The 25,993-nt window shown below is 54.7% G+C and overlaps 9 protein-coding genes across 9 annotated transcripts; 4 read left to right on the top strand and 5 right to left on the bottom strand.

Annotated features, from left to right (window-relative positions):
• Positions 1 to 1,134: 1,134 nt before the first annotated feature.
• On the top strand, positions 1,135 to 5,256 carry INS49_003200 (uncharacterized protein; the record flags this gene model as incomplete). The annotated part of the gene is made up of 5 exons (XM_043163995.1): positions 1,135 to 1,395; positions 1,473 to 2,063; positions 3,559 to 4,059; positions 4,202 to 4,330; positions 4,393 to 5,256. 5 exons carry the CDS (start codon positions 1,135 to 1,137, stop codon positions 5,254 to 5,256), a joined length of 2,346 nt encoding a protein of 781 aa, XP_043032501.1.
• Positions 5,257 to 5,923: 667 nt separating this feature from the next.
• Positions 5,924 to 7,301, bottom strand: INS49_003201 (uncharacterized protein; the record flags this gene model as incomplete). Its single annotated transcript, XM_043163996.1, has 6 exons — positions 5,924 to 5,970; positions 6,030 to 6,109; positions 6,220 to 6,594; positions 6,664 to 6,865; positions 6,949 to 7,016; positions 7,066 to 7,301. 6 exons carry the CDS (start codon positions 7,299 to 7,301, stop codon positions 5,924 to 5,926), a joined length of 1,008 nt encoding a protein of 335 aa, XP_043032502.1.
• An 877-nt stretch (positions 7,302 to 8,178) lies between these two features.
• Positions 8,179 to 9,900, bottom strand: INS49_003202 (uncharacterized protein; the record flags this gene model as incomplete). Its single annotated transcript, XM_043163997.1, has 1 exon — positions 8,179 to 9,900. One exon carries the CDS (start codon positions 9,898 to 9,900, stop codon positions 8,179 to 8,181), a length of 1,722 nt encoding a protein of 573 aa, XP_043032503.1.
• Positions 9,901 to 11,010: 1,110 nt separating this feature from the next.
• Positions 11,011 to 11,407, bottom strand: INS49_003203 (uncharacterized protein; the record flags this gene model as incomplete). Its single annotated transcript, XM_043163998.1, has 3 exons — positions 11,011 to 11,018; positions 11,086 to 11,092; positions 11,162 to 11,407. 3 exons carry the CDS (start codon positions 11,405 to 11,407, stop codon positions 11,011 to 11,013), a joined length of 261 nt encoding a protein of 86 aa, XP_043032504.1.
• A 1,184-nt stretch (positions 11,408 to 12,591) lies between these two features.
• On the top strand, positions 12,592 to 13,407 carry INS49_003204 (uncharacterized protein; the record flags this gene model as incomplete). The annotated part of the gene is made up of 1 exon (XM_043163999.1): positions 12,592 to 13,407. One exon carries the CDS (start codon positions 12,592 to 12,594, stop codon positions 13,405 to 13,407), a length of 816 nt encoding a protein of 271 aa, XP_043032505.1.
• Positions 13,408 to 14,772: 1,365 nt separating this feature from the next.
• On the top strand, positions 14,773 to 16,339 carry INS49_003205 (uncharacterized protein; the record flags this gene model as incomplete). The annotated part of the gene is made up of 3 exons (XM_043164000.1): positions 14,773 to 14,879; positions 15,183 to 15,478; positions 15,591 to 16,339. 3 exons carry the CDS (start codon positions 14,773 to 14,775, stop codon positions 16,337 to 16,339), a joined length of 1,152 nt encoding a protein of 383 aa, XP_043032506.1.
• A 268-nt stretch (positions 16,340 to 16,607) lies between these two features.
• INS49_003206 (uncharacterized protein) lies at positions 16,608 to 17,332 on the bottom strand (the record flags this gene model as incomplete). Its single annotated transcript, XM_043164001.1, has 2 exons — positions 16,608 to 16,736; positions 16,799 to 17,332. The coding sequence occupies 2 exons, from the start codon at positions 17,330 to 17,332 to the stop codon at positions 16,608 to 16,610; spliced, it is 663 nt and encodes a 220-aa protein (XP_043032507.1).
• Positions 17,333 to 19,877: 2,545 nt separating this feature from the next.
• Positions 19,878 to 20,463, top strand: INS49_003207 (uncharacterized protein; the record flags this gene model as incomplete). The annotated part of the gene is made up of 4 exons (XM_043164002.1): positions 19,878 to 20,084; positions 20,147 to 20,236; positions 20,295 to 20,382; positions 20,453 to 20,463. 4 exons carry the CDS (start codon positions 19,878 to 19,880, stop codon positions 20,461 to 20,463), a joined length of 396 nt encoding a protein of 131 aa, XP_043032508.1.
• A 3,712-nt stretch (positions 20,464 to 24,175) lies between these two features.
• Positions 24,176 to 25,607, bottom strand: INS49_003208 (uncharacterized protein; the record flags this gene model as incomplete). Its single annotated transcript, XM_043164003.1, has 2 exons — positions 24,176 to 25,389; positions 25,493 to 25,607. The coding sequence occupies 2 exons, from the start codon at positions 25,605 to 25,607 to the stop codon at positions 24,176 to 24,178; spliced, it is 1,329 nt and encodes a 442-aa protein (XP_043032509.1).
• Positions 25,608 to 25,993: the final 386 nt, after the last annotated feature.

Below are 25,993 nucleotides of genomic sequence, written 5' to 3' on the forward strand. Positions count from 1 at the left end.
GGAGGCGGCCCAGCGCTGCCAGGTCGGTTCCTATGTTCCGAACACTGGTCAAGCCAAGCTTATATGAGCTGTCCATACCACAGCATACAATCGATGCTACGATGCTATCCCAGTGGAGAACGCGAGAACATCAGAGCATATGGCAAAGGCGATCCAAGACATATTTAAAGCCAATATGAGTAGTTGTCGCCGGTTGTTTCCTTGTCATCCCTGTGGTACCACTTCCAAGGTTGGCTTAATGACCACCCAACTCCCCTATGAACAGTCCTCCACCCCCGGTACCCCTTTGAATTCAGCCTCCAAATGCTGTGAGACCAAGACTTGGGTCTCGTGACATCACCCAATCCTCACCACCACAACAGAACACAACACAGCCCATCAACACCGGCTGATCTCTATCCACATTCCGACCTGCTTCCCGTCTCTGTCTAGTCTCCAGTATACCGATCGCCCTGACGAGTCGTGTGCTCTTGTTTAAGGCGAGCCACGAAGCGGTTGTCCTGTTGTGCTGCGGCGGAGGGTTCGGGTAACGACTTGGGCCTCCTCCGCGGAGATACACTCGTTTGGAGTCGCTCCCGGCTCCTTGATGTCTGTTTAAAGGTCTGGGCTAAAGCTGTCAGATGACAAGGGATGGGTTCCATGTAGTTTCTCTTTGCTAATATGACGCCCGTTTGTACGCTGTTCTGCTTGCTCATCACGTAAAGAAAACGGCCTCCTGGGTCACGACATAATTCTGACTCTTGCCATTCCAAGATGCAGGGCCATTACACACGGGTGACTGGCCGCGCCAGGAACATCAGACGCACCAGACCGCACTGTAAGATGGCGAGTCGAGGCCGTCCCGCGTCTAAGAAGGCGCGAGGCGCCGTAAGTAACAGTACAAGACAAGAGTCTTCCACATGGCCACGCCTTCCTCACAGACTTTGGCGCACAGTCCATTCTCATCCGCAGGAGCCTCCAGTGACCATTACCTTGGGTTCGAAGGCCACGTTGTTCCCAATTCGACGGTCCTGAATTCGTGTGAGACAACACGATTAGGACACGCACACGCACACGCACACGCACACCTTAAATCCCCGGAGACTCTTCTGACGAGACAGGAGCAGCGCGGCAGTGAGCGTCGCCAGCACGCATATGCTCCGTCCGACTCAATGGCAGGTCAACTTTGACCAATACATCAACCCTTTTCTGATACCACCGCCGACGAGGCTCCTACCCGGCAGTGTCCAGCGCCTCCTCGACCGCCATAGGCGCTCACGACCGCAGCTGGGAAATGTTGCCCTCGGCTTTTGGGCCTTCATCGGGGCGCTGGCTTCGCTGTCCCTGATATCCATCATCGACAGACATGTGCCGGCCTTCGAGTCAGCCGGATCACCGCTCGTCATCGGCAGCTTCGTGAGTCCCCCCCTGGAGCGCCCCAAAGCTGGCCGGATATTCTCTTCTTCCCACAGTGACTGACCACCACGAGCCAGGGTGCGGCGGCCGTCCTCGAGTTCTACGCCATCGACTCGCCACTCTCCCAGCCACGCAATGCCCTGCTCGGGCAGCTCATCGCCAGCTCCATCAGCGTGGCCATGAACACGGCCTTCTCCCAGCTCTCGGCCGCCCGCTACCAGGACCTTCGCTGGCTTGCTGGCGCCCTGTCCTGCGCGACCTCGATACTGGTGATGGCCCTCACCGGGACCATGCACCCGCCAGCCGGCGCGACGGCACTGCTCGGCGTGACGAGCGACGACGTCTCGGGCATCGGCTGGTTGCTTGTCCCCATGGTTGTGTTAAGCGCAGCTGTGATGTTTGTCGTAGCGTTCATAGTCAACAACATCCAGCGGCGGTTCCCGGTGTATTGGTGGACTCCGGAGGAAGTCGGGTCATTCTGGGCTCGGCGGCGTAGGGTTCGTGCCGGGAGGGGCACGGATCCCGAAGCGCTGAAGGACAGGAATGCAAGCGGTGACTCTGCAGATCTCGAGCCGTGCAAGACTTCTCACGACGAAGACTGCAGGCTGATGGTGACGAAACACGGCATCACGGTGCCGCCGGAGCTAGACCTGCTCCCGGAGGAAAGGGTATGGCTGGAGAGCCTGTGCGATAGACTGTGATTTCTGATTTCATATTTTTGGTGTCTGATGTCGTGATGTCGTGATGTCAACGTCGCGGCACAGAACAGCATAGAAGTCGTGGAAACTTGCCTTTTACATCGTACATACATATCTAGTCTAGTACATACACACCGCATTACATCTACAGAGTGACCCGGACCAATCCACTGCAAGTAGCTTGTCCGTGGAAAAAGGGCCTCCAAGATGCCGAGAGCCCATTCGCCATTCGGAGCAAGCGGAGCCATTGTCGGAGCCGACAGCCGCCAAGGGTGGGAGGCCTAATGTATGCCGTGGCACACCCAGTACCACGTCGGCCAGCCCCTGGGCCAGCTCTGCCGTGTGCTGGGTGGCGTTGCTGGGGTCCTGATTCAGGGAGTGCCGGGTTGGGGAGCAGACCTTACTCTGCCCGGATATTACACCCCCCCCTCTCTGCACCTGCCGTCAGCCCCCGTCCCTCGTCCTCGCCGTCCTCAACAGCCACAGCTGCCACAGCAAGGGGGGGATGATCTTTTTGCGTGTCCATCGACGGGTGGTAGAGAACAGCAACAACAACAACACACGTGCCCCGGATATTTAGACCGACAACAGCACCAGCGACATCAACGACCAACACCCACCCCCGATCCACAACCAACATTCCCCACGAACCCAATCTCAGTCGTCTCGAGTCTTGAACGGTCGACCCTGGTCTGGCCCGGCCGAGCTTTTCTACATCGGGCATCCAAAGTCGAGCGGCAGCGGACGAGCTGGGTCCACACTCCGCATTTTCTGGCCTCCTGGCGCGCCAATCTGCGAGTCAACCCAGCGGAAGCCACGAGCTGTTCCCAGACCTGCTGCTGGCACCGAGCGGGTTAGCAGGCGACTCGTTCTCGCTCTCGGCACCTTCTCTCTGACAGCTTAGAGCCCTCGACCTCCGTCTAGCTTGGGGTGTGCCTGTCCCGGGCAAATCGGCGACTCCCCGAGGCCAAATGGGTCGTCCGCCGACCAGCGGGTACTGCCACACCTGCCGGAAGCGACGAATAAAGTGCGGTGCGTATTGCGTCTGCCCACGGGGATGGAGGAGGAGCAGCAGGAGGAGGCCGGGATGGTGGAGGGGATGTTGATGGGACACCTTAATCTGACGTCCTCTCGGGGGTGGTGGGGGGGGGGGAGGTGCATACCGTCATCATCCTGTCGGCCATCCCACGCTGCTCAGGAGAGGGCTGTCCATCATCTCGTCTACCGGTCTAGTATCTGATTCTGTGCCTCGATTTGCCGCTGACTCGTCACATTGTGTCCCTGACTACAGACCGGACGCGCCCCTCATGTCTCCGGTGCCTCAAGTCCGGCTATGCATGCAAGGGATACGACCTCGGCCTGCGCATGCAATCCCTCGTCGTCGTCACCGAACCAGAGGGCTCCCAACGGCTAGCCCGCATCGTAGCACCGCCGGCAGCCCCTGCATCAAGCCTGACAACCACAGGGCCCGCCCCTCCGCCCCTACACCAGCTTAGGCGCGGCCTGGCCCGGGCCCTGGAACGTCGCGGAGGCGGCGCCGACGACGACGATGATGGCGGCTACGGGGGCGGCTACAAGATCCTGGGCGGCACGGCGCACGAGGCAGCAGCAGCAGCAGGCTCGGCGCCGGCTCGACCCGCCGCCCGAGATGAACCTAACGGCGTTTCAGGAGCACATGGCCTTCAGCTACTTCTTTGCAACCTACGGCTGGGCCTACTTCTGGAAGCCGTTCCTCTCCCTAGCGAGGGAGACGGACCTTGCCCCCACGGCGAGCCGCATGTGTAGTCTGGCCCTGGCCTACGGGCACATGGGCACCGGCAACTCGGACAAGGGCCTCAAGTCCATGGGCCTCGAGCTGTACGGCCGCAGCCTGAGGGAGGTCCAGTCCCTGCTGACCCGAGGCCCTGGGGCCAAGACAGAGCTCGCCCAACTGTGTGTGCCCATTGTGATACTGGGCATGTACTCTGTACGTTTGTTGGTCCACACCTTATGCTGTACCGAACTTAAGCTCGCCCCCACCGGCTCTGATCCCACAATATCCCCTGTCCCCCCCCCCCTCTTCTCTTCCTTGTGCGAATCGCGGCGGCTGACTCGGGGCATCTTCTCAGTTTGCCATCGACCGTGACCTACGGTTGATACATAATATCGGCGTGGCCCAGATCCTTAAGCACTGTGGACCAGAGGCTTTCCAGGAGGATCCTCTGCTGACTGCGTTCAGGTCATGCAGGGCTTTGCTGGTACGTTGCGTCATTCATTACTGACGTGTTGTGTTATACCTCTGTCTGATCCTGTGACGTAGATTTGTCAGTCCTTTGCAATCCGTCGGAGGACGTTCCTCGAGGACAAGAAATGGAAGAACGTGCCGTGGGAGAAGCTGCCCAAGACGGCGCTGGACAGTCTCATCGACATCATGGCTGACATGCCGGGGCTGGTGAACGACATGGCCGCTTCTGAGCAGCCAATATCCCCCACAACCAGGGCCTCGTTCCACGAAAAGGTCGGTGAACTGCGGGAGCAACTGGGAACCTGGCGGTGGAAATGGGACAGAAAATACCCCAACGTGGCCCGCGAAGTCCCATCCAACCTCAAACTCGACAGCATCGAGACTCCCGTCTTCAGGGAACAGCTCGCCACCATGATCGAATTCAACACCACCCAGCAGGCCCTCGAGATGCTGACATACAACGCCGCCCTCCTCTACCTCCTCCAGCTAGAGGACCTCCTCGAGATGGGCGAGCCGCACAACCCCTCGCGCCTGTCGGACGACGACATGGACTACATCCGCCACGCCGCCGCCCGGCACCCGTCGACGCCCCTGCTGCTCCCCGACGAGGCCAGGTTCATCTGCCAGCCGGCGCTCGAGGCGTTCCGGCTGATCCCCTCGCTGTACAAGAACCTGGTCACTACCAAGGACCGCATCATGGTCATCCTCGCCCCGCTGGGCATCGTCTATACTTCGACCCGCAACACCCCGGAGCTCAACAGCTGCATGCAGTCCATCCTCGAGGACATCCCCTTCTTCGGCGGCGGGCCCCCCAGGGAGCTGGAGGTGTACGAGCTCGCCCTGGGCGAGGCGTGGAAGTCCAAGGTGCCGGAGCCCATCCCGGCCGGCACGAGCCCGACCGTTTCGGAGATCACGGTCGAGCTTGCTATTTCCCCATAGCAGCAAAGATTGATGAAGTGAGGAGGCGGGAGAGGGAAAGAGAATGATTAGTAATATAACGGCCGAATGGGAATTTTCCTTACGAGTGGTATAGGGCTTGCGGGCCAGGCGTCGTCATGACAAAACTTCCTTTGTCTGTCTCTTTTCATATCAGATAGCCTCTGTACGTCGCTGGCAGAATGGCATCATCCAGCGGTCAATCAACAGTTGGAGTTTCATGTCAACAAAGTGCCACCGGTAATACTTCCATCTTCACACCAACAGCTGCTAGAGACACATCCATCTAACTCACTTGCGTATGGATCTCAAAGAGAACAAAAGGCCTGTCAGCTGGTAGGCCATTGCGTGCTCGAAGAGTCATGGTACGTGTGAAGTCGTCGTCAACTCAGACCTGATATGAGGAGGGATGAGTTTGAGAGAGTCACGCTCAGCTCAAATTGTAGCTTGGATCGCAAGGAAGAGAGCAACGCCAACCGCAGGTGGGTTATCCTCAAGCATAACGCACTCAGTTGGCTTTCAACACGTCACATCACCTGGGCTGTCATCAGACTGTCGAGATACACTGCACTGCGGGTTACAATCTGTTCGGGTCACTACCTAGGTACTAATACATTGGCAAACCCTTGTGCACTATTGCGATCCCACGACACGCAATTACAACCTCGACTCAGACCTCGGTGTCGACGAATTCGTTGCAGTTCGGATAGCGTTGGGCTGAGCCGGGTCAGTGAGGAGGCTCATCCATTGTTCTGCCAGAGGAAAGAGATGCTTACATCGAATCTCGCTGTCAATCAACTGAGGATCTGCGAGGTTGTCATTGACCCAGCAAAAGTCATCCGTGAGCAAGTAAATCCTGTTGGGAGGTGGGTAAGCGTTAATGTTTTGTGTCCATGACTTCTTTTTCCTCTCTTCTTTCCCACGGCCTCCCTGAGGGAATTGACAAAGAGAGGGGAAAAGACTCACTGTCGGTCAGTCTCAGGATTAGGCCCGAACGTGGCACACTGGACGACAATGTAGTTCCCAAACGGCAGCACCTGCTGCACGGCCGAGTTGCCGTCCGCCTCGGACGTGCAGTTGGCCGAGTCGGCGCCGATCTGGGTCAGGTACAGCCACCGCTTCCAGCTGCCCCCGGGCGGGGCTTCCTCGCCGCGGGCCTGCACGGCGCCGCCGGCCGCCGCCGCGGCCGCGAAAGATGCCGCCTCGGGGGTGGGCTCCGGGTCCGGGTCGCGCATCTTGGTCTCCATGAAGGGGATGGGGCCGCAGTCGTCGAGCCCGCTGTCGACGTACTCGATCTGGGCCTCGGGGACGTAGCAGTTCGACAGGGTCCTGAACCATCTCCTGCGGTGGCGGGTTAGCTCCGGCTGTTTTCTGCAAGTGTTGACCTCGTGTGGTTTGGTGTTCACTTACGAGTTGCCGAGTACGGAGTCGCCGTCGTCCGTGTAGCAAGTGAGCGTGAGGTCTACCTCGGTCTTGTACATCTTGATGTGGTCTTGCTTTTCGGTGAAGTGTGGTATGATGTTGCACTCTGTGTAGTAGACTGTCGCGCTAGGGCCGGTGGTGTATACTTGGGGAATATCACCGCAGTAGGGGAAACCCGGCGTGTTTGTATCTGCGCGGAGCCACGCATCTTTTCAGTCCTGTGCCCCAACACTCACTTCGCAACAGTGGGTCTTCGTTTGGGTTGTGACTTACAGTCTCCGTCGTACTCGATGATGTCCCATTGGGTGACATAGCAGCCATCCGTGGTCCTCAGCCAGATGCTTTGCCAGTATTAGCAAAGCCTGTTTATAGAGAGGATCGACAACTCACTTGGAATCGACAATATTGTCTCCATAGGTCCAACAGGTCAGCGTCATTTCGTTGCCATAGTCGAACGCGAGCTGGTTCGTGCAGAGCGAGTAAGGGCATGTCTTGCACTCAGTCGCGATACCACTCTCCACCCTGGAGGGGATGGTGGTGGCATTGCCCTGCCTGGTCTCCAGTATGGCTCCGGCCACGAAGGGCACCACGGCCAGGAGGTTCGAGAGACGAGTTGCTCGGATCATGGTGGCTTTCAACAAGCAATTGCAAGTGGACGGTCCTTGTCTCAACGGGTACCAAGTCGACGGGAGTCGGGACTTGAGCTAAAAGAGTAGAAAGGGGCGCAAGTGATCGCCGCGATCAGCGATTCTTATAGAAACGCGTATTGAGTCCTAATCAGTGCTCAAGCTGACTTGGTGGTGGACTGCCTAAGGCGGAGGATCATCAGGCGCCACTCTCAAGGGCTGCGGGACGGCGTGGAAAACCCGTCAAGCTGCATGGCGGTCATGCTATCGCTGCATCTGGAGTAATCTCAATATTGAGGCTAATGCTCGACATGGCTGGCCCGGCTTACTGTACGAGAAACGGGTTGACAGACCTGTTCTCCATGGATATTAAAGGTAAGCAGTAGAGGCGCGCACTAGGTCAGGTACGGGGTTTGCCAAGGTAGCACTGCAGCCAATACGAGGCCACCCGCTCGAGTGAGAGGAGAGTCAGCCGTCGGATTTGGCGTGCGCCAGGGGTGAATCCGACACCCGAGGATACAGTATCATCCCGGGAGCTCATGTCTTTCGAGTGAGCCTGCAATATCTGCACGCAGCATGCACGTGGATCGAAGACACCGGGGAGGCACGTGTGGCCCGAGAGAGGATTGAAGCTTAACATGACATGCTTCACACACCGCCCTATTAGGTAAAATGGCGTTCAGCTGCTCTTGGCAGTGCTGATCGACGTAGCATGGGATGACTTCGAGCTAGACGAGGGATGAACCTTGATCGTGACGTTCGGATCAGTGCGCCGACGGACACGGCAGAGGGTCTCACAGAAATCTTAAATTGTGTTGCAGTTGAATTTGCTGTACTAAGTAGGAAAGTGTATTGAGTATTCATTTAATTGGTGGCTTCATGTCTGCCATGTAGCCTCGTAGACCATGTCTCGCCTCGTGGAACTGCCAGCGTCGGTCACATTGCCGGCCACTATGCCTTGGTCATCCTCGTACTCGGCCCAGGCACTCTTCAGGGCCCAAATGGCGACGCTTACTTCCACCCCGGCTGGCAAATCGGCTGTTCCCAAATTCAAAACAGTCAAAGGCTCCTCAGGGTAGAACAGAACAGTGGCTGCGTGGACACCACCATCCAGGAAAACCTCGAGAATAGACCTGTCTATGACAGCCTGCACGCGCCAGGTGCCGGATGAGGTGTTCCAAACATCAGCCACAGAGAATTTGTCGGTGAAGAAGATGTTATCGAACCCTGCGATCTCCCCCCTGTCGACAAAGAAGGGTTGGTCGCCGCCAAAGTAGTACCCGGAGCTCAATGTCTCTTCGGACGAAGGCGAGGTGAAGGTCATGTTCAGCGTGGAGGAGCCGGTGATGGTGCTCGAGTTGAGCCCGGTCACGTTGGCCTCGATGTACAGGGCGTTGGAGGCGACTGAGGAGAAATCGACCTCGACGGAGCCGTTGCCCTCAAAGGTGGTCGTGTTCAGCGGCGTGTCGAGGATAGGGCTCGGGTCAACCAGCTCGTTGGCGACGACCCAGCCAATTCGGGGCGCATTGGTGAGGTAGTTGGCCCTGGGCAAGGTCATGGCACTCCTCCAGCCCTCGAGGTTTCCTGTCGGAACCTGCTGAGTGTACTGCCAGTTTGACGCCCAGCCAAGGTTGATGGCATTGCTCCCATCCGGCAGGCCGTAGAAATACTGCGCCGCGTAGTTGTCCTTGGCAAAATCGGTGAGGCGCGTGGCATCATCGAGCGTCTCGAAATGAGTCCCGTTGAACGAGCCTGGGAAGTACTGCGTGACTGATCCGCCCAGGGGCGCGCCAGGCTGCAGCGAGATGGTCATGACGTACGCATCGTCCACCACCTCGCCGCCGATGCTATCACGCACGGGGATCTTCACCATGTTGGGACACTCATATTGAGCGCCGAGAAGGCCGTGGTGGGAGAAGTTGGAGGCGTGCTCCCAGGTCTTCAGGTCAGGGCTGGTGAATATCCCGATGACGAATTCCTGCGACCAAGCGACGACAGCGATCCAGTGATCCTCGTACCAGATTACCTTTGGGTCACGGAACTGGGTGCTTGTGCTATTTATGACGGGGTTGCCGTCATAATATTCAAACGTATAGCCGCCATCATGGGAATACGCGATGGCCTGAACCTGTGGACCAGCTGATCCGTCTTCGTAGTAACGTGCCAGGGTGAGCATGGCGACTACGCCGTTGTCCTGGTCGGGGAAAAAACCGGACGTGTTATTGACATCCACCACCGCACTGCCGGAAAATACATAGACCCGCTCCTCAGGTGGAAAGAGGGCAATCTGCTGGTTCTCCCAGTGGTAGAGATCCTTGCTTGTGGCGTGGCCCCAGTGTTGGTTTCCGGCGACGACGCCCGTGGGATTGTACTGGTAGTAGAGATGGTATGTGCCGTCTGCATCGACAAACATGCCATTGGGGTCGTTCATGAAGTGCTCCGGGGGTGAAAAGTGAACCTGAGGTCTGAGGGGGCCGGTGTAGTTTCCCGGAATGGGGGTACCGGTGGGCACGGCTGGGTTGACGTAGGTGGGCACATCCTGCGCATAAGCACAGGTGGCTGCCAGGGCCGTTGAAGCTATTCCCACGGTGAACTTCATAGTGATGGGTGAGTTTTACTGGCCAGGGTTTACGCCTGGTGGCTGAGGCTCCTAAAGAGCATCGTAAGCCATCCTGAGCTGCGAGGGCAGGCCCTTTAATAACACTGCAGCGATGCCTACGAGCTGGGGCACATCTCACGCCACCTGCATATGACGATCAAATCAGCATCAGGTGAAGCCATTAGGAGCCTGCGCAAGCTAGCTAAGAGACTGGCCATTGACGTAGCATGTACAGACTCCTCGGCGCGAGAGTAGCATCCAGACCCGGCGCCCCGGTTTTGGGGTTGCAAATGGCGGGATTATGCGTGGGGATGCAGGGAAAAACAAGACGAACACCTCACTTGCGTCTTGGGCCCTCACTAGACCGGGTCTTAGGGCAGAATCTTGCAGTTCTCCAAGACAGCCTCCGCCGATGATGACATGGCGAGTGTGGTATCGGTCCGACGGCGCGTCCCCGCACGACGACTTCAGCTGCAGTGCCGGGTGGAAAGTGGGCGAGGGCATAATTCCACGAGATGTTCAGAAAATGTTTGATGTCTTGACACAGGACTTGCAGTCGAGTGCGGGCCAGATCACGTCAAAACACGGTCACCGGCAGGGTTGAGATCATAAAGTTCTCAGCCCAGGTTTGTGCAGTGTGGTCATTGTTGACAGGTTGACCGGGGGTATGGAGAATCCGGAGGAGTGGCACCGTCCCCAGGCCGTCGGGTGATGGCCGAGCGGTCGGCTCATCCGGGGCCAAGCCTGGAGTTTTTCGGGAGTTTCTTCGGAGGTGGGCTAGGTGAGCATCGTCACTTTACCTTGCATGCAGAATCAGCGAGCACTTGAGCGACACCGCGACACGAAGCGACTGACGATGCAGCGGGGCATAAGAATACTCAACGAATGCTGATTTAAAAGATTGTGGATTGGTTGACTGCCTACGGTAAAGACTGTGGTTTCAGAGCGATGCCCTTGGAAGCTCTGTGATAGTGTGACCCAGAACTACCTTACCTCCAGACAAGCACTACACCCTAATGAAACAATATCAGTCCTCATTGTAGCTAATATCTGCTGACCTTGCCCTCGTGTTGTCAGACAAGGCGGCTCTCGAGTCATACAAGTCATCCCCTAACATACTGTTGTTGTTTAGACCGCGAACTCTCCCTGCACTTTCCTGTTCATTCCGTAGCCTTTTGAGCTTACCGATATCCTGGGTTTCATAGTCTCTCAAGTTTTGCGTAGGCACTCAGTTCCTTGAGGTTCTTCGTGCGCACCGAACGCGACAGTTGGAGGTATCGTTTGATGTCGTCTCCTTGGAACGGTCCACCTCGGCCAACATCACGTTTTCGTCATCGTCTTTGACTTTCTCTGAGTCGAAAAGCTTTTTGAATTGTCGAATCTTGTTGATTTTGGTAGTGCGCAAGATGCGCGTGAGCTTGACTATCAATCGCAGCTGGTTCTTGTCATGATCTATGTGGAGGGACTGAAATAGCGAGCAGAGACCGCGAATCTCCTTGGCTCCCATCTTGACTCCTAGGGCATGGCGCATGTGCCTACCTCAGAGCCTATTTGAAGGGTCTTGTTCTCCCTGGCGCATGGCGCGGCATATATATATCGCGCTGCAGCAGCAATGTCACTTGGCGTCTCGGATGGGCTGCAGGAGGCCGCGGAGGCCGGAGATGGAGGCAAATGGGCTCGTGCCGCCAATGGGCCGTCAGGCAACCGAGTTTTCGCCCTGACTAGGGATGGATATTACGTGCTCGGCTCAAAGTCGATGATACCTGGTGATGTTTTGTGTATTTTTAAAGGGGCCAAAGTGCCATTTTGCTTGAGACGGCGGGGGTCCAAGTATCTGCTTGTTGGCGAGTGCTACATGCATGGAGGCATGGATGGGATTACTTTTGAGACAGCGAAGGGAAAGGAAGTTACAGATGTCTTCGAGATTGTGTGATTTCTGTGCAGACAACTGGCGTTGACAATAACGCCGGGCATGGAGATAACGAGGTCAAGCGAGACGAAAGAAGATAGATAAATTAGATATAATATCTCTTTCCTAATTAGGAAGACCCCTATTTATGCTTAATAAGATCTTAAATTCTTCAGGTTATAGCTGATTATTGATTGAATTGCTTAGATTGAGTATATTTTGTTAGAGACTTTAGTAATTGTTTGACTCACTTCTCCCCGCAAACAGGGGGCAATTCAGTGAAGAAAGCAATGAAAGCAAAGTAAAACGAAATATCAAAGTGACAATGAATGAATGTATCTATTGCCATGAAGTGAGTTCAAGCATCTTTATGTCGTGACTAGCCGTGCCTTTGATATGACACGAGGAGAAACCATTGCCCGGAATGGGCCAGTGAATAGCATTGTCCGGAAGAACAGCACAACTGCTATGCATAAAGTCGTATCTAATTCCCACAGCCACAAAACGGTCCTATGCCATCATTGCAAAGACAACTGCTAGTATCCCCGAAACTTTATCAACAGGTAAGAAATCACTGAACGAAAGGAATCATGCCCGTGCACACAGTCTCGAACTATCATCCACCGGCCGACTGCGATATATCGCTGTCTAAACTTCCGCAAGGCCGCCAAACAACCACGAGGTCCACCATATTTCACCTTTTTCAATCCTTACCTCGGGAAATACAGCTCATGATCTTCGAAGAGTTCATTTCACCCACCAAAGAACCTCGCATTGTACTCATGAGTATCGAGGAAGTCGGACTCGACGACTCGGACTATCCCGATTTGCGCGGCTGGAGATTCAGTGTGGGAAACCCAGGGCAGCTACACGCGTCGAACCCGCCCGTGGTCGCCCGGAGCCTGTTGGAGGTAAGTAGTGCTAGTAGGCACGTGGCGACCCGTTTCCTCGACCAGCCCCCAGAGACCATAAACCCGCCTTGCTTCACTGACGCGCTGACGGGGCTCGGCCTTTCACTTACGTCCGACATCTTTTGGCTCCTTGATGATTTTCCGCGGTTGGTTAATATTTATTGGGACCTTCCCTCCCTTAGAAAGGGGCCTCGTGAGGAGGCGAAAATGCATTCGGTCGTGATCAGCCTCCATGCGTTCGAGCAGGCTTTGCACTGGAGGGAGAAGAACCAGATGACTGGTGAGTACGTCAACGGGCCGAATGTGGGGCGGAACTCTTTACTGCGAGAGTTCTTTTTCCGCTTCCCTGTCATGAAGAACTTAATCGTAATGGTCGACGCCCCTCGAGACCACGTTGCCTTGGATCAGATCCAAATCATCAGGCCGGATGATCCTACAGCGTACGAAATAAGCGACGAGGATGGGCCGGCCAGGTGCCATTCCGCCTTTGAGAAGTACGTGGCGCTACAAAGTGAGTGCATAAAGCTGGCCACCAGCGAGCGAGAACTCCACGAGGCGATTTTAAGGATGCAGCATGGAGAGATGGGATCCGACTTCAGCGATGATGACGACGAGCTTTCTCGTGGTCCGGAGTATAGGTGGCTCCAACCGTGGCCAGAGCTATCTTTTGCCTTTTTGAAGCCATGATGGCTTCCCACATCAAGCCCTGAGATTATGTGCCATGGGGAGGAGCTGGGTAGGATACGAGAGCAGCAAACCGGCTCAAGATGTAACAAGGTCAACTGGCCTTGGAACAGCAAATTTGAGAAATTCTAAGCCATATTATGCGTAATCTTGTGCTTTCTGTATCTCATCATAGTCTTTCATAAATCTGAGTCTTATACAAGGGGAAAAATAAGCGAATGCTGAGGATGCAGTGAGAAAATAGTTGGGCAATTCAATTACACGTTTTTCTTTTATCACAGACTGTGCTTCCAACCCATGCTCACACTCATTTAATCATCTTCGATGGACCGCGAATTAGTTTGTTCTAGGTTCAGAATCATCAAATTAAAAAGTATGGCGCGTATGAAGAGTCTGGAGCAGATTGGTGACCATTCCAAACGACAAATCTCGGAATGACTTGTGTTCCTCCCTATCTCTATGTCCGGATACTAGATGACATGTCTTCAGTATGGTTGGGTAGTGCGGTTCATACCCGCTATTTCTTTATTTGCAGCTGTCGAAATGCCATCTAGAGTCAAGGGGTGCATGATTTGATGGAATCTGAAGGGGCATGATGTTCACGAGGAAATCATTGCATCTTTGCTCTTCTTCAGCTCAGACGAGTACTCCAGGTCTATAATTAAGTATTGGAAAGTTCCAGACAGCCCCTGGGTTTCCTACTATAACCATCCACCCCTGGCAAATCAAGCATCACCAACCTGTCCTTCCTTGCTACCCCTACAGCCTGCCCCTTTCCCCTTCCCTGGAGGAAGCCTGAGATTATAAGGCCGGCGTGCTTGGCATCCTTCAACCAGAAGGCGTCTGCCTGACTGGATGGCGTTTTCAGCATTTTGCGGAGGATCTCGTCCGCCGTGTGAGTGAGCTCGAGTCGGCTTTGAGTTTCGGCGCTTGGCTTAGTCATTCGGCGACGCTCTAAGTTCTGATTGGCTCAGAGTTGCAAGAACAACAATGGGAGGTTCGGCGATGCTAGGGTAGATGTTGTCTGTCTTTTCGAATAGTTCAGATGTAATACTAGTACGGAGCTTGCTGTGTCGGTTGTCTACTTGGCCCAGGCACATGTCGCATAGCACGTCCGAGTCACTTATATTGTACCCATCGCCGACTTTTCCCCACCGACTTGCCTGCTATTACCTTAGAATTTCCAGCTTTTCAACATTGGTCCAGCTCGAAAGTAAACTCTCCAGAAATGCCACGTATTTTCTAATTCACTAGCTACTGTCCTAGACATCATAACTTGCTTTTATATTGCTGCCAAAGGACCAACCCTCCGCCAAGGGATGGAGATTCGGGGCCATCTCCCCGGCCCTCGTCATTGCCACTCTTCTCATGGCTCTCGAGTCCACAGTGACGGCCACGGCGCTGCCCAAAATCACAGAGGAACTGAATGCCGGAGAGAACTATGTATGGTTCATGAACGGGTACCTCCTGACCGCGTGAGTTGCACAGAGACCAAGTGTTGTGATGGGTGACTGTGGCCTGCTGTGGTGCGGGACGCGAAGAAGACTGGCAGTACCTTTCTTCCAGGACCATCTTTCTTCCTCTTTACGGCCAGCTAGCCGACGTGGTCGGACGGCGATGTAGGTCAACACCCCTCCTCTGTTGCTTCCAACGCCCATCGATGTCAACTTAGAAGACTTTGCTTGGTTCACGCTGGGCCGGAAAAGAGACGAGAGCGCCACAACATGTATCATGCTAGGGAAGGAATACAGTAGCTGATTCGCACTTTGAAAAAACAGGGCCGACTATCTTCGCAGTGGCCACATTCGTCGTCGGCAGCGGCATCAGCGGCGGCGCAACCTCGACGGCTATGCTCATCGCCGGGCGGCTGGTGCAGGGCCTCGGTGGCGGTGGCACGTCCTCGTGACGCTCCTTGTCGGCTTCGCTGGCATGGGCCTCTTCCATGCGTACGAGATCTCCTGCTGGGTGGCTGACATCGCCACCATCGCGCCCCGGATCTGGACCAACCGCACCAGCGTCATCAATATACTTCTCGTCTTCATCCAGCCAATGCTCATGTACTGGGCAACCTATTGTAAGTGGAACATGATCCCTCCTCCGCCGCCTACCCCAAACCCGTATTTTGAAGAAGAAAAGTCGAAAGCATCACGAAAGGGCTCCCGACACATGATACTAATACCACTCAGTCCTGCCCGTGTACTTCCAGTCCGTGCTGCTCGCCTCGTCCACCCGCGCCGGCGTGCTCCTCATGCCCTTTATCCTGTTCGGCATCCCCTCGGCCGTCGCCGCCGGGGCCGTCATGACAAAGGTCGGCAGGTACAAGCCGGTGCACTGGTTCGGCTTCGCGTGCTCGGTGCTGGGCTTCGGCCTGTGCATCAACTTCGACGTCAACTCGTCACTCGCCGAGGTCGTCCCCTACCAGATGGTACAGGGCCTCGCCGGCGTGCTCCTCGTCGCCATGCTTCCCGCGATCCAGGCCGCGCACCCGCAGGCCGACGTCTCGGCCGTCACGTCCTCGTGGAACTTCTACCGCGCCTTCGGCGGCATCTGGGGCATCGCCATCCCCTCCGCCGTCTTCAAGAGCCAGATGTCGTCGCGCGCCAGCGGCTACATCGCCGAGCCGGCCGTCGCCGCCGCCGTGGCCCGGGGCGATGCGTACTCGCACGTCTCGAGCGTCTTCATATCGTCGCTGCCGCAGGCCGTGCGGGGCCAGGTCATCAACGTGTACTCGGACTCGCTAAGGATCGTCTGGGCTGTGGGGCTGGCCCTGGCGGCCGTCGCCGTCGTCGCGGTCTTCTTAGAGGCGGAGATCCCCATGCAGACGGAGCTCGAGGCGTCCGAGTTTGGGCTCGACAAGGTGGTGAAGCCGAAGCACCTGGAGGCGTCACTGCCCGCCAAGCCTTCGTCGACAGAAGGTTCGACAGGAGACGGCTGAGCATCAAGTAGTCTAGTCTAGCTCTGTTGGTTGTTACCTGGGCGTGTATACGTGTGTTTTGATGGTAGGAAAATTTCCTTTGTGATATTCCGTGTTGCAGTTTAGTCAAGGCCTTTAAAGATAGACTGAATAATATTGGCATTTCCCATTCCAGTCCAAATATCTTCCCCAAGCCATGAATATGGGAACTTGACTCCCGAGGGTCGGCATCTGCACTGTGCGCATGCTGGAAGGAAGATTAGAAGCGATCGTTTTTCTTTTTCTTTTTCTAAATGACCATGACCCGGCGATGGCGCCTCAGATCCATCCGTGTCTCGTTGATGATATGGTGAACAGCTTGTTCCCGTGCAGACAACGCCTGGGGCGACACCACGGGCATCAGGCTACTCTGCCCGGACTGCGACTCGTTATCAATACCGTGCAAATCGGCGTCACGAGCGCACTTGTGACTTCCAGTACCTCCTCAACCAGCTCGAGTGTCATGCGGAGGCGAAGAACTGGATATCCCTCGAGCGGGCAGCCGCACGCGGATAGAGTCGGCAGATGTAGAGCAGCGCCATTGGGGCTTGCGCCATTGCTAGCGGATACATTGGACAGGGAGAAGGACGGTGTAGTGGTGGCGGCGAGCGAGGAAGCTGCTGTGGGTTTTGTAGCGGTGGTGGTATCGAGTGCAGACCTGAGGGCGCCCAGCCTGTCCATGAACAGGTCCGACATGCGGAAGTAGCACGAGAAGATAATCAGGATCGTTCCTGAGTCGAGGGTGAGCGGCGGGCCGACAGGGACAGACGATTGTTCGTCCAATTTGAGGCTCTTTGGGTTGTACAGGCTTTGGAGGGCCTTGACCAGGTAGAAAGATAGCACGATAGTCTCGTCGAAGCTGTTGAATCCAGAGGGTCGATGAACAGTGGATGGGACTTCGTTATCCCTCGTTGATTCCGAAGCCGGGTTCGCGTCCCCGGCCTTGGCGTTGTTCGCGCGGTCAAATAACTGCATGTTGATCTCGACTAGCCTTTGTAAACACTGTCTGTCGGCTTGCGGGAGACGACCAGAAACGGCGTCGCCCGAGGCAGTCGATGGTGGCCTCCGTGTGGGACAAGCATCTCCCTCGAGCCCAAGAAAAGAGTCACCTGCGTCTCTCGCAGAGACTGAATTCGTCAAAGCTGTGACGACACCGGGGTGCTGAAGCCCGTGCAGTAGGTCAGCAGGGCTTCCCAGGGTGTCGGGCATCATAGCTCTGTTGGATGGATCGAAGTCGGTCACTGAGAATGGGTTCAAGCCACTATCTTCCCAGCCATATGTTATCCAATGCATAGCTTCAGTGCTGGGGATCGGCGAGACAGGCCTCTCCGGGGGGTCCAAAAGACAGTCGTTGGTGGTGGCACACGTGAAGTGGTCTGGATTTACTATGAGAGAGCGTTAGCGGAACTGATCTGCATAGTCATGCATGTATATTCTTTGAATGTCTACCGGGACTGGGTCCAGATCCAGGTTCAGGTGCCTCGACCATAGGGTTCCTAGCAGCGTCGCCATCGCCATCGCCACCATCAGATTGGCAGCCAGAAAGGCGCTCGACGCTCGTAAGGCTATATAGAGTTAAGGAGCATTCATTAGAAGAGAGAATCATAAAGCAGTCAAGTATAGAATATAACAGCTGTTTCCATTGAACACATGCAGCCACAATAATTAAAGTACCATATAGTTTAATACCTCATCCGCCCTCCCATCGACAAGCTAATCACCCCGGATTTGTCTTGAAGTCAAAGTTTTACTCGGCTATCAAGCTGGTCTGACGTCTGTTGTGGGGCTTGAGATTAAGTTAAGCTCCATCCCCGCGGGCCGGATGCGGGGCCGTTACGCAAGGTTGTCCAATACACAGTCAAATCGCATCAGTGCCGGGCTTCGGGAATACTGTACATTAACCGCGTAGATGGCCGACTATAATCATCCGAAAGTGTGACCACAATGTTGCTGAGTAGATGACATTTTGAGCGGCAGATTCCACGTCACTAGATGTATTAATGTTGAGCATGGCTTGGGACTTGGAAAACATGGGAAGATCGTGGTGCGGCTTTGTGTCCATCAGCTTCAAAAATGACCTCAGAGGCAAAGGAGATGACTCAAGACTTCTACCGAATAAACCCCGTCCCCATTTATTTCGCCCGACCATGAGAAAATCCCCAGAGCCATCCACGGGCGGTCTCCGAGACTCAATGAGGTGTCACTTCCACCAAGACTGTTCACGTCCCAAACAACCTGATTTCCACCGGCTTGTCCGGAGACCCATAGATGGTCTTGTCTTGAGCAAGATAATGTGAAGATTTTACCCCGCCGGAGATACTTAATCCTAGGATACAATATTCTTATAGCAATCAATTCTTGCGACAGGCTAGCCTGTGCACAACCGTTAAGTGACGCGCACTGACGAGAACCGCAGTCGCTTGTAAGATCAAAATGCAGATGCGTACATCTTGCGTAAAGTCGTGTATAATTCTCAGAGACTCATCTACGACCACAAGAACAGATGGATAGTGGAGGATGAAATCAACACTACGAGCAAAGGGCGACGTCAGCGCCTTGTGTTGACGTGGATGGGGCGATGAACAACATTTCAGCCTCCATGCACAACAACCCACAACCAAGAGCGCTTTGCGGGCTCAGTGGGGAGTGGAAATGAGAAGCCAAGAAATCATGTCACTTGGCCGTGTAATTTTCCGACCACATCTTTGCTGTAGGGGGGTCTGACGGGACCGTCGGGCCCGCCGCATGCCACTGAATCGTACAATGCAGTACAATCCTGGATTGACTTGTAGCCAATATCACTTTTATGAACTTGCAGAAGTACTGCTTTTGATGAACTGTCGAAGGAAAAAGTGATTGATTCACCCAGCACACTTTTCTGCCCAAAGAAAATGCCTGTCCACCTCGTTGGATCCGCCGAGTTTGTCATTTTCAGGCTCAGCAGCCTTCCAAAACTCAAAGCAAAGCATCGGCAGATCACAATGACTACTAAAGTGTTTTCTTGGGGCAAAATTGATCAGAAACAGCATTGATCATATAAAACCCGATTTTATTTTCATTTCATCGCCAAACTGTTGCTTGTACGTGGTTCAAAGATACTAGTATGGCAACTGTGATAAAGAAGAGTGCGAGCCTTGCGGACAATGAGGACCACAACAAGGGATGATCAATGAGCCTAGCAAACTGAGATCCCTTCAGGATGCAACATCAACGCAGCCTAGCTGCCTCTCGCTTACGCAACTAGACACATAAGTCCGGTGCCACTAGACGCGATTTCCTGTCATCCTCGGTAGTAGGACCTCCTACCTGGTTGTCGCCAAGAACTATCCTAGCTGTTTGAGACCGCGGAAACCAACCGTCAACCGTGCGATGCCTCGACGTCGCAATGTGTTTCCACATCATTCCTCTCTGTCCGGGCTGTGAGGAGCCAAGCGGCCTGGGCGAGGAAGTCATCTACTCGGATGAGGTCTGTTGCGGTCACTGCCCGCCCGAAGACGTCTGCGGCTCTACCACTCGGCTCATGACCAAGCGCGAAGTCAGCCATCCCGACTTTGAGTGCTCGACCCCTGGCTGTGGGGACGCTCGAACCACGCTCACCGCCGTCGAGGAGGAAGCAGAGCTACAGCGTGCCAGAGACCACGCCAAGCGGTTTCTGAGGGAGTCGCACGAGAACTGCCTTTCGCTCTGCATTCTTCCATTCTTGGATGAGTCCATGCCAGCAATTGAGGTATGTGCGGTGTCATTTTTTTTTTTTTCCGTATCAGCGACTAACTTCAAGACCCATCTTAGAGTCCCCCTGAACTCCCTATCATTGGCTTCCAGCCGGTGAACAAGCCAAATCCTTCCGGCCTGCACGGAAAGTCGAGACCCTGGTCCAAGGTAAATTATGGTGTTGTTCACAATGGAACTCGAGTGTTCGACTAATATTTGCCGGCAGAAACGGGGTCAGCAGTGGACTCGTGAAGAAGAGGTGGCCCTGTGGAAGCTGCGGCGACAGGGAATGCAGTTTAACCACATCGCGGCAAGTATACCCCAGACTGGTCTTTCTCTCTCTATTTTATGTCTACAGCGCCAAGTCTAATGGTGTGGAAACAGAAACGAATTGACCGGACAGAACGTGGATGTTACGATCGGTACAATAAGTTGCGCAATGCGGGATTTGGTCGGCAGTGAGGTTGGCCTAGGGAGGTGGACAACGAGTTGTAGACGACTGAATTTGTGCATGGAGCCACGGGTTTGACCATGCCGGCCTGACTTGGTCTGTACGATTTCTAAGCAGCAATAGAGATCGCATCAGATGAGTCGAGTGATTTCATGGCATGCATGTTGTAATCCTACTCTTACGCCCCTGCGTTGCGATTTGTTAGGCAAATATTCGCCCGCCTTGGAAGCGCTGACTGTACAGGCGTTTCACATGCCATTCTGCCGTGCTCCTGTTTACTAGGGGTTTCTGAAAGGAAAGGGAGCCCTAAAGGACCCTCTGGGCTGCAGTGGTAAGGAAGGCGGGGCTTATCGATAAGGGGGCCTGTGCAGGCGGGCTGCAGGGGCCCTACTGACCTGCTCACAGCCGCCAGCCAGCCTTGACTAGCACATCCTTGATGGGTGTTCAACGTCAGCCGTTTGTTTAGCCGCCGATGCACTTCGGAGCTTAATGAAGCCCGCAAGTGTATTTAAACCAGCCCTGGCAGCTGCCAGGGCGAAAAGTCGATGCAAAGTTTACATCCGAAGATCAAGCAAATTTCTACTACCTGAGGTCTTCTTGACTTAGATTCTGAAAAACGCTCCTATCCATTCTGTCAAAAATCCAAAGCACATCACAAACCGTTTACAAACCGTTCTCATACCGCTCCGAATTCGGCAAAAAAATGTCCATCGTACTACATGATACCCAGTCCCCCTTTGCCTTGGGCAACACGGCTCTCGTTCGGAATCTCTTCCTCTCTTATCGTCTCCGGCATCCACTTCAGCTCATCATTTCTCACCTTGCCGATGCTCTCCAACCTTCCTGCCGACACAAGCACCGAGGTCTTTGCCAACTTCTATCGACGCAGTGCTAAGATTGCTGCGCCGCTGACCGCCTTCTGTACTACCATGTTTGGTCTGTCCGCCTACTTCTTCGTAGGAGCAGGCCACGGATTCAATATTGCTTTGGGTCATGCGGCAGGCCTTACATTTGCAGCATTCCTTTGGACAAGACTTGTCATGATGAGAGTTACGCGTGTGCTTCTGGATAACTCCCACGGGGTGAAGTTGACGGACGGGGTGGATCAGGCTGAGGTAGAGCGCCTATTGAAGAGGTGGAAATGGATGAACATTTCCAGGGGATGCTTCGTTTTTGGCGGTGGTCTGATTGGGCTCGTGGTTTTGTCGGCTCGAGCTGCTGCAGGGTCCTAAACTGTGAGATGGTCATTGCCCTGATATGTGTGTTCATGTGAGTCCGCCTACAATGAATTCGTCTCCACTGGCTACCTAAACATTTTACTAACCTCTTCTTTAATCGCGTAGTGCTGAAACCACTTCACCGATCTGGCTTATTGCTGCAAGAGGAACGCATCCGTTCCGGGGCACGGGCATCTGCCCTGGTGTCCACGCTGCGATCTTGGTACCAGCTACCCCTCCGTCTACCTAGGTACGCTCCTTCTATCATTTTGGGTGCCGCATCAGCCCAGGTTTGGTCATGTTTAGCAAGAAAGTATTGGCGTTCTTCAGGGGTACGTTCAACCCGAGATTACGAGGACACCTGAATAGTAATACACAGGTGTCACTTCTTTGTCACCAGATACTGGTATATCCACGACTATTGATCGGACCGAGCTTAACATAAAGTGGATTATAATAATATGGGAATTAGTTAAGAATTGTATCCGGCTTACTACCTATTACACTGGCTGGAGAGTTTCGGGACACAAATACATATTGCTGATTTCTCATCACTCTCCTTTCCGGATTCCCCAGTCCTCATGATCATATCAGCAAACTGCAGACTCAAGATCCTGCATCGCTTGATGGCGCAGAGGTGATATGTGCGTCTCCCACCTTGCATAACACCAAGGTGCCCGTTGAGAAATGGCCAGCTTCAGTCGAGGACAATGAAGGTCGCAGGGAGGGGTCTCAGGCCACGTTGGATTGCTGCGCTGCGAATTGGTAAACGGTCGTGATCCAGGCCGAATGCAGCGGTTAGCCATCAGAACAGCTTGAACAGCCTTCTCGACCAGGCGGCGACCTTGTGATATGAACCAACAGCTTTTCTCAAGACCTTCCATCCACCTTGCGGTGTGAACCAATAGCTTCTCGAAACTGCTCGTTTCTCCTCGGCTTGTTTCAACCTTTTCCAGGCCAGCGGCGCCTCGTCACTGGGCTCCTGGCAGGCCAAACGTCACAGCCATTGAAAGAATGCATCCTTCCGTCGAGACCGAATGCTACCAACATATGCGAACAGGGCTCCCAGAGTAGCGATGATCTGCAACTTCAGTTGTACGTTGGTTATGTGGAAGGACTTGTACATTGCTGTGCCGCAGCCCATTGGATTGCTCATGTTATGCAATTATGTAAGATCTATTGTAACCAATCTGAGGTAGGCAACCGTCGACGGAGTTCAAGTCCCCAAAACCAAACCCCAAAACCAACAAACATAAATCCTTCTGACCTCAACTTTCACATCGTGCCGCCTTCCTTCCAAGCTCTCCATCCTCCTTTTCCAACCTTCCTTTTGCACTCACCGCCATTGAAGCTCTCTCGTATGCCACATATCATACCATCAAGTATGCAGGGGTCACAAGACGCCCGAGTTCCTCCAATCCTCCAACTTCCCCCGCTAAACGGCATCGTATTTACCCCCACATTCATCCTGCACTGGGGGGCTTGCGCTTTCAATTCCGCCTCGACAGGCGGAACAAACGGGAACTCATGAGGTTCCACTCACTGCTCCTATCATGTCGCACAATCTATGAGGAGGTTGCCGAAGTGCTTTATTCTACCAACGACTTCGAGATATCGTACAAGAGGGCAGGGTCTCTCCGTCGAGTGCGAAACCTGAGGGATGCATCTCTCTCGTCTCTAAGGGAGCTTAAAGTTGTGCTCAATGAAGCATCCTGCCATCATGAGAAATGCTTCGACTGCTGCGAGGATGCGATGGGCGGTCGGCTAAATGGCGCCTTGTTCAAATATTGCCAGGAGCGCCACGCGGACTTGCATGGTGAAGCACTGCGGCCCTTGGACGACTCAGCAGCCTCTCTGTTTGCCGAGTGGAGGCTCACCTCTGCTTAAATTTGGTCTCGAATTACGCCGGAACGTCTTAGTGTTTCACTTGTGTTAAACGTGACGGAAGATGGTGTTGAGGATATGGCTTTTAAATGGAGCTACACAGCCAGCCACGGCGTTGAGATTGGGTCAATGGCTGATTTGGTAGAACGTCCGAGGATTATGAAGTAGCCTTGTCCCCAATTCCCTCATTTTCAGCCCATTATTTACTGTGTCAACTACGTCTGGCCGCCTTGGACTGCCAGAGTCGCAGCATCCTATGGTATTCTGCCGGGATGTGTCTCTTATAAGTTCCTGGTCACAAATCCGTACTTGTGAACATTACATGTTTTCACGACCAGCCTCTTGCGGCCATGCCGAGCGATGCTCTCATCAATAGACTTAAAAGACTGTAGGCAGCTGGCCGCATTCCTCCGCGAGGCCCCGCGGATGGGGGAGCTCGAGATCGGCTTTCACGCAGGCAAAGCAATTCGACGGGGGCGGAACAGGCCCACAAGATGGGATCCCAGTTTGGCCAAAGGCACGCTCAAGCCGTGAATAACCTGGTGGGCGTTAGTTTTAAGAGTGACAAAACCAAAGGAAGTCACACAAAATCAGCGGCATAGGGACACCCACAATGCTGCAAATGACCAAGAACCAGATGACGACCATCATGGTATCGCCCAGCTGCTTTGCGTCCTCCCGTTGCCCATCATCGCTGGAAACGGTATCTAGAAACTCCAAGCCGACGTAGAGATAAAAGATGGCGGAGACGCCAATGGGCCCAAAGTAGCCGACAAACATGGCCTGCTGGCGCCCCTGGATCTGGCGAATGTAGGGATGCAGGCCAAGGATGGTAGGAATGCGTCGCAGGAGGAGAATGAGGGCTCCGAGGGCGAACAGCCGGACCGGATGGATCAGATCGGACGACCAGAAACTCCCCCACGGACACACTGCGCCGAACCACATGAAGACGGCCAGGTTGAGCAACATCTCCATGGAGGGCTGCAGCGGGTCGTCGAGCGTCTTGATGCGGAACCAGTCGTTCCAGGTGAAGGCATTGCCGGCTACAAAGCACGCCAGCACGTCGTCGCTACCCAGGCTTCCACAGGTTCCGATGATGAAGATGGCGAGGCCGATGGGGAAAAGGAGGAAACTCTCGCGGTCGACGTACTTGTGCCGCTCGGCCCAGGAGAGGAGCTTCTGGGCGAGAAGGCCCACGACCGCGCCATACAGGACGCTCATCAGCACCACGTAGACACAAGTCTGTCCGAAGAAGAGCTCCAGCGCCTTCAGAGTCCCGCCGTCGGCACTTGACTCGGCAGTGGCGTACTTGATAAGATACAGGGCGATGAAGAGGAACGGGTAGCCGAGGCCGTCGTTCGCGCCCGACTCAGCGACGATGATCTGCTGCAGCTCCTCGGGGACGTTCTCGTCGGCCCACTTGCCCTTGACGATGGTGCTGGAAAGCACCGGGTCCGTCGGGGTGATGCACGCGGCGACGGCGAGGGCGTGCAGGAGCGGCAGGCCCGGCACGAGCAGCCAGATGACGGCGCTGCTGCACGCCCACATGCCGAGCATGCCGGGGCCCAGGAGCAGGGCGAGCGACTTCCACTCGGTGCGCAGGTAGCGCCTGGGCAGCCGGATGCCCTCGAGGACGAGCTGGATGCCGAGGACGAGGCGGCTGAAGTCGAGCGTGACTGAGGCGACGGCGTCCTCGGAGACGACATATTCTACGGGCTTGAACAGTTTCGCGACATGGGTGAATGTAACGCCGCCCAGGAGCGAGACAACTGTGATTGCGGGTGTTAACTGATGAGATCTTCTTTATTGGCATCCATTTCAATTCATTATTTTTGCCCACGGCAGCGTAGGGCAGGGCGGAACTGAGCTCACGGGCTTCGGAAAGGTAGAAGGCGTCGCTGAGGAGGTGTGAGAAGACGCCGACCAGAACGAGCCAGCCGCCCACCACGCTGATAACAACGTTGAAGTTTGTGATGGCGAGCAACATCGTGGGATTTCAGGTGCACTCTACTGCGTGTCTGATGCTTTAATTTTCGGTGTACCCTTACAATTTTATATGTACATATTAAAGGACGAAGCTTGACGAGGAGAAATGCGTGGGATGTAACTCTTAAAGGAGAGGGGGACGTGACGGGATAAAGTTCGTTCTGACTAGCACCGAGGTTGATGCAGGAAGGCTTTAAGAGATAAGGCGGTGCATGGGGGCCCCGTACTGAATTAGAGATGAGATCAGCGACCGAACCTGCTAGCCGCGCTTCCCACCGCCATCCTCCGCCCCAAGCCAAGTTCCTTGGGGGCGCAGGACACTGTTCACGCGCCGCATTTACATGGCTGCCGGGTGCGAGATAAACAGAAAACAGCACTGGGATCCGC

Source organism: Diaporthe citri, assembly GCF_014595645.1.
Source record: "Diaporthe citri strain NFHF-8-4 chromosome Unknown scaffold_1, whole genome shotgun sequence".
NCBI lineage: Eukaryota > Fungi > Ascomycota > Sordariomycetes > Diaporthales > Diaporthaceae > Diaporthe > Diaporthe citri.